We start from the raw sequence: 13246 nt of genomic DNA, 5'->3' as shown, positions 1-13246 counted from the left end.
TCCCACAGAGATCAGTCTCACTGGGCACTGAAATGCCCTCTGTAAAGACTAACTCACCACAGGACTTTCTAATTACAGTTGGTAAAACCTGGAGTGCTCCATTTGCTGCTGTTTTGAGTTTCAGGGACAGGCACTTCTAGCTTCTTACTGGTGGGTTGGTTCTTACTGGTGGGAGGCAGGCCAATAACTAACAGTCTGCATCGCCAAAAAGAGAATGCCCATTGGCTTGGCAGGATTTCTGGGCACCTTTATGCAGGAAAATGACTGTTTTGGATCTACCCTGTTTTATGTTGCTATGATTTCAAAGGGGACTACCTGGGGTTCTGGTTTGAATGCTTTTTCAGGTAACAGGGGTGTAGGTTGTAGCCGTGTTGGTCGAAGGACATAGGCAGACAAGGTTCTTTGGGTGAATCTGATCTCTTTTTTTTACTACTCATTCCATCCAGGAAGAGCACACACCAACCGCAGAGACTTCCTCAGCCTGACACAGGGTTTTGAAACCTGAAAGCTTGCTAATTCCCCCCCACCCCCAACTACTTAAGCCGGTCTAATACAAGATATCAGATTCATCCAAAGAAACTTGCCTTTTCAGGTAGCTACTAGTAAAGTGGCCATTAGCTCTCCCTGCATCTTCTTCCATTAAAACCAAAGTACAGCGGGGGCTAGTAGCTTCAGACTGAAAAGTGTCTTCTGGGGCCAGCCTGTAGGTCACCCCAGAAGTCCTATTAGGCAGGTTACCAGCTTGGCTGGTGCTTATTCAACATGACAGCAACTGCCAGCACGCTTTTCCTGGCTTCTTGACATTCTTGAGGGTATCACCAGGATCAGTGGGAGCATCCAGCTCCATGTTCCTGAAGCCTGCCTGGTTGCCTACCTGCAGAGCCCCAAGATGTATAATGGCATGCATCTCGGATCCTACTGCCTGTCCCGAGCAGCCGTTATCTCCCCTCTTCCTCAGCTACCTGGATGCCCTCCCCCACCCAAGCCTTGTCTTGTCTTCAGGCCATTCTCTTCTTACCTCATCGTCATTGACTGCTCCTGCTTCCCATTGTGCTTTCCCAGTCCTGTCCCTATTCGAGCTGTTTCTGTTTTGGTGGCACTACCTCCTCCCTTCTCTCCAGCTACTCTTCTGATACCTTTCCAAACCCAGACTCCATCCTTCATTTATCCTGATCTTTTTCATTGAAGTTTTATGTCTACTCATTTGGGTAGACTATCCCTGCTTACCTGGATTCCCATTTGGCACTCTCTCTGCTAACCTGTATTCCTACCGTCTGCACACCCTTTTCCTCTTGAATTCCTACTCCATCTCAGGAAACTCCAGCAGCAGCTTCTCGGGCACATTCACACTGGCTGCTCTCTCCTGCTCAGTAATGTTGTTGGCAAGCTAGTCTCTTCCTCCTGTCTTTATAAAGCATGGCTTTGTTTCTGGTCTCTTGCTTTCTTGCTCTCTTCCTTCCTGAAGTTCTTGTTTCTGAGCCATCATTTGCTTTTGTGCCACATTGCTGGCACTTCGCTGTCCCAGTGCTATAATTTATTCATTACTTTCCAGCTGTTTACATCCTATTCTTATTCCCTCATGTCAATCCTGCGGTTTCTACTTCAGGTTCAGTGATTTCCCCTCACTCTCTGCACCACTCACATAATTTTGTGTCTCCCCTGTATCCCAACCTTGTTTCCCCAAACATTTGCTAGCAAAGCAATTTCAATCTAATTCCTTTGGGAACTATTTCTTTTAAATAAGATATAGGCCCTTTGTAAACTGTATTAGTATACCTGCTTATCTCATTCCCTAGGGATATATATTTTTTGGTATTAAAAGGCAAATAAATAAGAACAGGATGAATGAAAACCACTTTAATGGGCTCCTGTTTCAAAGCTCTCAGTGGAAATCACTTGCAGATTCACAGTGAAAGGTATCCATTTTAACATAATTTGCAGGACAGTTGTTGGGGGGAAATAAATGGAACCTGGTGACATCTAAATCATCCATGTGATTTTCAGGATTAATTGAAACACATAGGCACACAGAGAGGACTGAAAAAAATTAAATTGTTGCATTATGTAATAACTGCTAGAAAAGCCTACGAAATAACTTCATATTTTTCTATGCAGATGAACAATTACAAAGCATCCTTCCTTTTATTTTAAAATAGTTTTCTGCTTTAAAAAAATAGCAAAACCCATATTCTTTTTCTGGTGTGTGCAATTCCCTTTTCTCAGTGCTGTAAAGAGAGCACTGAGAACCTGCAGGGAAGATTCACTGTTCATTTCTCAAGCTATTGCCCTTCCGGTCACCAAATGGTTTGGTAGCTGGAAGTAAATCCTTTGAGCCAGTAAATAAACAAACATGTATAACTGTCTTGTGTTAAGAAATTTTTTTTATTTGTCCTTTGGATCTGTGATGAAAGCACGTAAAATTACAAGTGGAAGAAACATCATGCCACAAAATTGCATAGAATTTTTACAAAAATGTGAATTATGCATCTGAAACAATCTGAGATTGAGAAACCAAAATATGTACATGTTAACTGAAATATTTTGTCCTACTTTTTTTTGAAAGCAAATCACCAAAGTCCAATCAATCACAGACACTATTAGTACAATGTACAAGAGCAACATTGATTTCAAAGAAAGGCAAGCAATGTCCCTTTAGTTATCTTGTAATGAATGTTCATGTAATACATGGGTATTAATTAACATAATTATGAACATGTTAAATCCAAAATGTCCGGCATTTCATTAGAATTTTTAAAATTCTGTTTATACTGCCAAAAACCAAGCTATTTTTCAGTAGTGTAAAGATATTTGAAGTGCACAATCTAGTTTAATATAGAGCGCTCTATTCTATACAACAGAAAGGTCCACAGTACGGCATTTCCACATTTTCAACACATAACAAGGCAAATACATAAAAGGCACAAGACTTGCACATCATAAAGACCCTTTTTCATTATCTTACTCTAGTTCAAGTAATATTAATATTAAATGGTATTTGTATCACTGCAATAGTTTGAATAATGCAAGATGTACAGTATTACACACTACCCTACAACTGCAAAAAGTGGCACTGTACAGATATAAAAAAAATGTGAGTACAGAAATGGGCAAATACAAACATATTGTAAAATGACTACAGCTGATAGTATATTGAATCCAACTAGTAACTTTTAAAATATAAATAAAAGAGTAATTGGGGTTTTCCCCAAGTCTGTTTGAAGACTAAGGGCGGAGCCCTGGCTTCACTGAAGTCCACGGGAATTTTGACACACTGAGCTTCACTGAAGCCAGGATTTTTACCATAAAGCTCTGCAGTATACTACCATGTTTGTAATGCAATAGTCTTCAGTTTTGTTGTGAACACTGTTATTACTACATTCTTTCTCTAATTTAAATAGCCTGGTTAATTTTTGCTCTATAAAATGCAGCATTACATTTTGACCATTTTAGGTTTTTACCAACTGATTAATGTGGATCCCAAAAGTGCAAAACAATGATTACTGAGGATTCACCTGTTCTAAAATCAAGAGGAAGGTCAGACATTTGAGTCTTCTGTTCACTACATGAGGTTCATTATCAATTAGAATAGTTTAATCCAAAATATGATATCCAAACAATGTGCAATTTTTCTTTCCACCTGTTCTACATTTAAAAAAGGAACATCAAAATACTGCTTGTTTTCTATGGTTTGAACTTATATATATATACACACACACACACACACACACCCCACATGTGTTATTTAAATCAAAATTTAAGCTTGATCTATATTTATTGCTTAAATTTAAATAAAATAAGTTACTACAAATACTACAATCCTGAGGGAAAGGAAATAAAGTAACTTCAATGCTATCATGTATTAAAATGCCTTGCTATGTTCCTAGTAGACAATTTCAGGTTTAGTTTTTTAAAATACAAATTAAGGCTCAGATCTTGCAAACACATGACATGAGCACAGTTATCCAAAGTGGTTCTAGCGAATTCAGCAGCACTCTTTACATGTCTAAAGGCACTCACGTGTTTGCAGGATCAGACATAAGCATGAAAAATCTACATTTTGAACCAGTTGGTTTTTTGCACTGTTCTGGCAGTGCAAAGTGGTCTTAGTAGTATAATTTGGCCATGTGTAGGTTTTCATAATTCATATCTTCTTGAAGATGGGATGCTAGAGAATGTATTTTCCCTTTTCCAATATCCTGGCTTTCATAGACTCACTATTATTTCATATATATTTCTGATAAAATGCAGGTTCTCCCCCCTCCTGCATGTGATGCAGTATATAAACTCTGTTCGGATTTTAAGGTGTGGTTAAACCAATTAACACATATTTTAAGTAACAATTATCAGGTTTTTAAATCTGCTTTTCAATTTCAGACCTTAGTAAAATTTGAACCTCAGTCTTAAAAATTATGGAAGATACTGCTAAATGTCAAATACTGTAGTCCTAAACATTGATAGTCCTATCAAATTCAGTAAGCTTAAAATATGATACGTAAAATCAATACTTTTGAGTCTGCAAAATATATATCAAATTTATATTCTAAAACTACTTCAATTTACAACACTAACACCACGAAAAGAATCTTCTGATTTAATGATTATTTAATATCAATATAACTCAGATATAATCCATAAAAGTTCTCTATTCATATATCCCTGAAACGTTTCATTTTGCCATGAGATCAGACCACCTCCAAAACGCATACATGCTGTGTGTGTATATAAATTTATGTGTGTGCACATGTATATATGTGCACAAACATATATGTACTCACACAAGTATATAACATACACATACACACACAGACTGACACACTCTAGACAAACAAAGTTCATCTCTGTTTTAAACTTGCTCTAATAACCACAGTTCCAACTAAGGAATTTTGAGCAGCAAATATATTTCTTTTCATATGATAAACCTAATATCAAGAGAGCAAGCCACCAGTGCCTGCAAAGCTAAAAAGGGTTAAATGTTTCAGTGCAAATGTAAAATGATGGTATAGCTGTCAAGGTGCAGTTAGAAAATAGGACACAAAATGATGAAGTATTGTTATATAATTCGGTAGGATCTGTATTAGTTTGGAACACTTTGCACTGGCACTTCAAAAGGAAATCTGTGCACATTAGTCTTTGTACAATGCACTGGTCTTCATTAAACATTCTTAACAGTGCACATGGCCTGAAAATTACCCATTGTAAGTTGGCCAGAAAAAAATAAGATGGTTAACACATTAATTTCCCCATTATAACTGCACTAAGCTTTAGCATAATAATAAAAAAGAAGAATGAGAATGAAGACCTTTGCACAATACTGTTATAAAATGTTCCTTTGGGAAATGTGCATTTGAATACAGATTCCTCCTGTCTTTAGGAGCTGTTCTATGGCAGCTTACAAGAGGAAAACAGAGAGTGGGCAGCCCAAGCGTGGCATGCCCTGGCACAGTAATCGCTGCCTGTAGCCTGACTTGGGGAGCTAAAAAGGAGTATCAAATACTTTTTCTGGATGATCATCTTCCAATTCCTCTTCATTCTGCAGAGGTTTATGGTTCAATTTTCCACTGTCAGATGCCAGAGAGGAAGGGGCAGAACTGTGGTCTCCATCTTCACTGATTTTCCCTTTCATTGCTTCCTGTACAAACTCCAGAATCTCCAGAGGGAGTCTCTTGAATTTGTCTTGGTATTCCTGATCAAGTTCAACCTGCAACTGAAACAAAACATGCAAAAAGTTCTCTTAAATTGTTTCTAATACAATCCATGTGTAGAGCATGGACACACCAGAAGCAGAAAGGGGGATTGGGGGGGGGGTGGGGAATTATTTTGAATTTTTAGTATGAACACTGTACACATAATTAATTATCATGCACCTATTAATTATCATGCATCCATTGCCAAGTTGAAGGTAAATGCAACCCTTTTTGCTTAAGGCTTTTGTCCTGCTAACCTACTTTTAGGCACCAAAAAATCCTAAAAACACGCATGCGCTTAACTGTACTTGTTTGAACAATCCCGCCGGTTCCAAGAAGACTACTTATTTGAGGATAGTTAAGCACATGGATAGGTCCTTAGTGGAGCAAGGCCTTAATTTGCTCTTAGTTAGAAAATCAAATTCTGTGAATGCTTTTTAACTTCAAAATGACAAACACATGCCCTAGGACATGTTATTGTCCTAGGAATAATAGAAAGACTTTTGCCAAATAATTATGGTTGGAGAAATGTAAGAAAAACCTCAATAAGCTTGCCACCTGGATTAAAAGAAAAATAAGTTATTCAATATTCAATATTTTATGGCAATAATTTATATTCTAGTGATATAAAATGTTGTATAATCAGAGTAATGCTTTGGACACAAATTGGGGGGAAAAGTATCCTTTTATTATGGGATATAAAAGCCATAAAGCAAGGAGATTGATGGAAATATGGCTATCCAACTGTACAATGTTTTGCAATCTCTTGCAGTATTTATGTGGATGGTCTCTTTTAGTGCCTTTCTAGGATCTGTCTGCTCCATACCATTATAAACAGCAATACACACAAAGCCTGAAGCTGGAGAGAAAAGCCCAGCTTTTCAGCATGGCCAAGACTTGGTCTACACCTCAACATTTTGCTAAGTATATGAAAAGATCACTCCCTCTCCCTTTCAGGTGACACAGCTCGGCTGGAAAGCCTCACTCCATGACAATATGGACGAGGCTATGTTGACAGATGAGGACACCTATTGGCATATCTACTGCCATTCCAGGAAATGGCATAGGAAAGTGAGCATAAAAAACTCAGGGGCAGGAGGGAGGCCCAGAGTGGGAGTGGGGAGGATTCTTACCTTTCAGTTTTCCAGAGCCCCGCTGGCCTGAAGTGTGACTGCTCCAAACTAGAGCTAGCGCTAACACCTACCAACACATGTGGAGCTCATAGCATAACATGTAACAAGGCCCTAAGTTAGCACTGAACTCACCTGTCTCTTTTTGAAATAAGGAACTCTGTCATGAGCATTCTGCTAACTGTAGCTGCAGCAGCTTTTAAGTAATCATACATTAAGATTTTGAGGTAATCTAAAATTAGTCTTAAGTAGTCACAATCCATTTGTTTTTCTTTTTTCAGGGTTTTATAAGATGTTGCAAGTTTTCCTCTTCCATCTCGGTCTTTGAACCCATGCAATTTGGCTTCAGGTCCCATTCCCTGCTTTGAAAGACCTCTCAAAGTTCAACAAATTCTTTCCACCCAGATCCAGATATCCTCATCTTCTTAACCTCTCTACAGTTTTTGATATTGTCATCACAAGCTTTCTCAACATCACACCCATTTTTTCCATGACTGTTTCTTCCCCTGTTGTGTTGGCCATCCCTTCAGCATATTTTTGGTGAGTACTTTTCCTGCTACTTGGATGGAAGAACTTAAGTCCACTCTTCTTCTAGTTCTCCAAATCTCCATTCCTCACCTGGCTTCAACTCCTAATTATGAATGAAGAGATCAGAAATCTATTTCATTTTTCTTGACTTGCCCCTTCCCGTCCCACCTCTCAGCCTGTCTTGTGGATCTCTGTTTTGCACTGCCTCACCATTAGTCACCAAGACCCACACAGGGCTCTTTTTCCTTCCAAATCTTCATTCACTCCTCCCCATTTTCAGTTGCTGTTCTGTTGCCCACCCCCATTCGTCACTGCTCACTACTGCCGGTATCCATCTTTAACGCTTTCATTCCTGTCATTCCTAACAAAAGCTCAGCAAAAGGTTCACTTGAGCCAGGTGGCCCATCAGGCTAATATGGCTAAGACACACCTGTTTCTACAACCCACAACCACACAACTCCCTTGTGTACTATCACTACAACTGGCTGCCTCCTGCTCCCCTGTCCTGGTGACCAGATACACATTTACATCTGGGTTGACCAGGGACAAAATTGGGAATGAGGCTCAAATTCACTGTGATGCCCACCCCACAAAAACTGTGTCAAAATCTTGCAGCTTCTTCCTCCTCAGTATCCAAGTGTCCTTTTGTCTCTATTGCTGTTACCAAAATCATTGTTGGACCTTCATAATCCATCTTAACAATGGTAATCTCTTCTGCTGTGGCCTCCCCAGCCATTATGTTGCCCACCTCCAGCCTGTACACTTAACTGGTACTGATAAGTCATGGCACAAAATGGCAATAGTTTATATACCACAGTTTTAAAATACATATTTAGGTCACTCTTACTTTGCCATGACACAGCCAAACGCCACTTTATCTGCTCTTCTATGCCTGTATTTCCCTCCTTCTCCCATCCCTTCCCCCATCCTCTCTTCCTCTCTAGATGGAAAGTATTCAAGGCACACTCTCCTTTCTGTTGTGTTTTGAGAGATGTGTGGATACTACAAGTATAAGTAAATACAAACAATAGCAATGGAGTACATACCAATGCACTGAAATCCCACCTGGAAACTTAATGAAAACCAGTGCAGATTACTGAGCCCCAGTGGGTATGTTCTCTGTCTAATGCATGACTCAGCACCTGGGAGGATGGATTCCCCATCTCAGAATGATCATAAGATATACTGCTAGGTAGGCTGCGTTGCAGCATTCTGCTCTGGAGGTGACCAAGGGGTAAAAGACTTACATCAAGGTCCATGTCTGAGAGAAATGGCAAAGAAAGCCACTGAAAGAGGTGGCCACCCAGTACTTAAAATAGAGCAAAATTTAATAACTGCAAAATTAACAACTTGTGTTGCAAGTGGCAGATGCTCTCACTCAATCAGGGGTGCCAATTTTTTTTTTTATTTGCTTCCTCTAGCCTACCAACATCCTCTTAGTCTTCATGACAGCTAACCCTTCATTCCGCCTACAGTTTCAAACATCCTCTGGATCATTTCTTCATCTCTGCCAACCCAGATCAATGCGACAGAGCTGTAGACCTGGGTACATTATCACAGCATATGCCTCTTCATTAAACCTCATAATAATACCTTTCTCTGTACCCTGAAGATAGTGAAATAGACCCAAGCAGAAACCTGCAGGAGGGAACCATCCTGCAGAAGAATGACTGGATAACACTAGCACTCTAATCAAAGTGGACTTGCTTAAAGCAACTTCATCCAGGCCCTCTAGGGGTTCCAGCTGTGACAACTAAGCCCTATGATTTGTACTATCAATGACAGCTGGTACCTAAAACAATTAGTACAGATGCTTCACATCTGTCCAGCATGAGGTGATCATTTACTAATTCAACCAGTGAAATCCGTTCCTTATCTAGGTCAACAACGCAACAGACTGGACGCAGAGTGATTGGAGGACTCCAGAACCACTGGAGTTACTCTGTCAGAAACTTTTCTTCTATAATAAGTTGATAGTCACAAAGCTAAGTGAATACTTTGCAAGCCTGAAAGATCAAACAATCAGCCCACCATTCTGGTTTTATATAAATGCTCAAAGATGTTTACAAGATGATTTTTCTTGCAGTTACTGTCAGCTCTTAGTGGTAGTTCCCAGGCATGGAAATAAATAGCAGGCATTAATACCTTATTTTATTGCAAGCTCAGTGCACTGGAATCCATCCTGGTAATAATGACCAGGTTTTTCTAAACAACAAGATGTGGAGAATGCTGTTTTTTACCTAGTCTGATTACAATTTGCTCCCTTCTATTGCATGTTGCAGGATAACACCAATACCCATGATGGTATACTTCACTGTAATTAATAGACTCCCTGCACGATGCTGGCCAAGTCTCTTAAGCTGAAGTTGTTAAAGGTAAGTATCGATTATTCTGGAAAATCCCAAACCCCACACTTTGGGGGGAACTGACTTAGACCATGAGCCAACCGGTGTGCCTTTGTTATGAAGGTGGCTAATGGCATACTGGGCTGCATTAGTAGGAGTGTTGCCAACAGATCAAGGGAAGTGATTATTTCCCTCTATTCAGCACTGGTTAGGCCAGATCCTCAGTACTGTGTCCAGTTTTGGGCCCCCCAGTACAGAAAGGATATGGACAAATTGAAGAAACTATAGCAGAAGGCAACAAAAATGGTTAGGGGGCTGAGGCATATGATGTATGAGGAGACACTGAGGGAACTGGGCTTATTTAGTCTGGAGAAAAGAAGACTGAGGGGAGATTTAATAGCAGCCTTCAACTACCTGAAGGGAGGTTCAAAAGTGGATGGAGCTAGACTGTTCTCAGTGGGCATATCTACGTGAGATGCTACGTTGCCATAGTGGTGAGCTATGGCAATGCGATATAGCTTGTCACTACAGCGACATAGCGTTGGCAGATACAAACCGTGACACTGCCGCTACTGCGCAGTAGCTCGCTGCAGCTGCGCAGAAGGGTCAGAAACAACCCATGTGGCAATGGACTGTGCAGTGCCAGTGGTTACTGCACAGTCATTTAGTACTTGCTAACAACTGCACAGTTGGGCACACATGCAGATGTACCCAGTGGTGGCAGATGACAGAACAAGGAGCAATGGTCTCAAGTTGCAGCAAGGGAAGTTTAGGTTAGTTATCAGGAAAAACTCTCTCACAAGGAGGGTAATAAAGCACTGAAAGAGGTTACCTGGGGAGGTTGTGGAATCTCCATCCTTGGAGGTTAAGACCCAGCTAGATAAAGCTTTGGCTTCGATGATCTAGTTGGGAATGGTCCTGCTTTGAGCAGGGGGCTGGTTGTACTAGATGGTCTCCTGAGGTCCTTCCAACCCTAATTTTGTGATTCTATGATCTCTCCATGCCTCAGTTTTCCCATCTGTAAAATGGAGATGACTGTGCTTCCTGTCCTCACAAAGGTATGGTTGTATCCATATGGCACACATACTATTGTCAATGACAGCTTCCTCAAGCACATTAGGCTGCTTCAAGAAGGCTTTTTCCTAATCAGCTCCCTTCTGTTCACAGAGGTAAACTACTCAGCTTGGGTGTATGCTAATCAGCCATGTCACTTGGCAGTGCTAATTAGTGCCTTGAAATTGGCTGAATACTGTAATCTTACTGTATAGCCATAGCCTACATTGTTCATTTACTGAAGCTCAATTATACTTCCTCTACTAGGTAGGCTGTCATGCATGGCTGTTTTATTACTCACTGATTACCCGGCAAGACATTAACTCTGGGATCATCACTGAGTGAGAAAGCCCTAAAAAGTCCACCTTGCAGTGTAATGGAGACAAGTGTTCTTTTTTTTTTTTTTTACCATTGCATTGCTGTGAAGAGTCTCACTGCTTGCAATCATTCCAGTTACTCTGCAGTAAAGGCTGGGGACAGTGAGGGGTGAGGGAAAGAAAGGCAGGGAGCCTGTCTCCTCAACCAAAGCAGAATCATCCCAATTTCTTAACTCTACTGCTAGGAAACTGGCAAGAGGCAGCATTAAAGATAAAAGTCCGAACAGAAAAATAGCACTTTTCCAGAGAGAGAAACACGTCAGTAATTGTTGCTGGAGTGACTGGTTTATTCCCTCTTGCATTTTAAACTTAATATCCAACTCTATTTATTTATTTTATTATGATTCAAGAACTGAAATAAACCTGCTCCTTTGAGCTCAACCGCTTGGCAAATGAATCATGCCCTTGATTTCATACTGGAGATAAGTCATCCGTTTTTAATCTTTATGATCTCCTAAGAAAGGTCCTTAGGTTGCAGGCTAATGGCAACCTTAGTCCGTAATGGAACAAATCTTGCAGTCGCAGCTCAATGTGGGGTGAACAAAGAGACCATTAACAAGGTATAACACACACCAGGAAATACGAGGGGAAATAAAGACACGCTGACTCCTTCTAGGCCAGCTCCAAATTTGGAAAGCAAATCATACTCTTGTTTCAGAAAGAAGGCAAGGCAGAGTGGTACCTTAGGGTGGACATGACGGGAGACTTCTCCAATGCTCTGTAATTACAGGGCATCAGAACAGACTCAATTAATCAAGTCTGCTGGAGCATGGTACATGGTGCTGATATAGGAGGCACGCTCCAGCCAGCCTCCACACCTCCTGTATCAGCATCTCCATGCTTCAAAATGGTGGTGAGGGCACTTTTAACTAAAGCTCATCGAATGAGCTTTAGTTAAAATGCCCCTGCCACCATTTTGAAGTGCAAGGATGTTGATACATGAGATGCAGTGGGTGCTTTAAATAGAGCAGCTCTTGAAGCCTGCCTGCCCTGAGCATGTGTAAAAATGCCCTTAAAGACTTATTAGGTTTTTCTACTTATTTCAGAAAGGACTGTCCCACCATATTTCAACAAGTAGAGGCCAGGCCAGCAGTAAATGATTGCTTTGGATCAACCCTTCATAAACTGTCATCTGCGGAGATAAAGGAAGGCCTTACCAGGGCTGCAAGCTGGTACCCGAGGTGTCCAGTTGCATTGCAGGTTCAGCCTACAGTGTAGTTAACACAATGCATCAGTAGGGGAGCATCACCAAAACATTCCTGTCTCCTTCCCACTTATAGTTCATAAAGGAACTGACTGACTAAGATCAAATGTCAGTCCAGATCCGCTGCCACTTTTTAAGGAGGGATTGAGCTCATGGCTGATCGTTATCAGTGATGCAGTGCACTGCCTCTCTGCAGGGTGCTGCTACTTTTCAGCTCTCCTTCCCATGAAGACACGCGCATCACCCATGAGCAGTTGAAGAAGCCCCTGGCCCCTAAGGAAGTGATGTGTATATGGCTCTCTGCTGTCTCTCCTGTATACACACCCTGAAAGAAGTATGACTTGGTTCTTGAAGTTTAGTTTGCCCTCGGTAAAAACTGTTCTGTGTTTGGGTTACTTCCCTTTACTACATTATCAGGAATCCAGCAATCCAGGTTATGGCTGAGATGTTCTCTGTAACTGCTATACAAAGTGACCTGCAGTTGCTTTTGGGTTTGGAGAGAGAGACAAGACTAGGAAGAAACAGGAAGGAAAGATTCTTATCTGCACCATTAACACACAATGACCCTGTCCCCTCTCTTATCTCTTGCTACCTTCTTTTCCATCCTCCATGTGTTCTCTCTCTTCCCCCTCTTAACCCCCCTCTCCCCAAAACTATTGATTAACATCACCTTTCTAAGCATCCCAAAGTCATGCCTCTTTAAAGTGTCTCAAATTGAACACCCCAGTGTTGGAGCTGTGCTTGAAATTCGTGGCTTCATGTTTTCTTTTAGCTAAAGGCAAAGAATGGATGTTTTAAAATTCATGGCCGTCATTGTGAGCCCACAGGAGGGTGCTTAGGGAGGGCACATTAATCACTAGTTATTGTGACCATATATTTTTATCTTCCAAGGTATTTTATCATATTGTCAAATATTTTCCTATCA

General features: G+C 40.7%; 1 protein-coding gene across 3 annotated transcripts in view; it reads right to left on the bottom strand.

Annotated features, from left to right (window-relative positions):
* Nucleotides 1-2368: 2368 nt before the first annotated feature.
* The window catches only part of PLCB1 (phospholipase C beta 1), a 737260-nt gene continuing 726382 nt past the window's right edge, over nucleotides 2369-13246 (bottom strand). For 2 of the 3 annotated variants that reach the window (XM_025202227.1, XM_025202200.1), the window contains exon 31: nucleotides 2369-5704. In XM_025202227.1, coding sequence (XP_025058012.1) covers nucleotides 5474-5704 — 231 coding nt within the window. In that variant the 3' untranslated portion in view covers nucleotides 2369-5473. The remainder of the gene's footprint in view (nucleotides 5705-13246) is intronic. The other variant, XM_025202212.1, reaches the window with a different exon arrangement.

The sequence above is a fragment of the Alligator sinensis genome, unplaced genomic scaffold (genome assembly GCF_000455745.1).
Source record: "Alligator sinensis unplaced genomic scaffold, ASM45574v1 scaffold140_1, whole genome shotgun sequence".
Taxonomy (NCBI): Eukaryota; Metazoa; Chordata; order Crocodylia; family Alligatoridae; genus Alligator; species Alligator sinensis.
The sequence above is the reverse complement of the archived record's forward strand: the minus strand, read 5'-3'. Positions and strand labels throughout refer to the sequence as shown.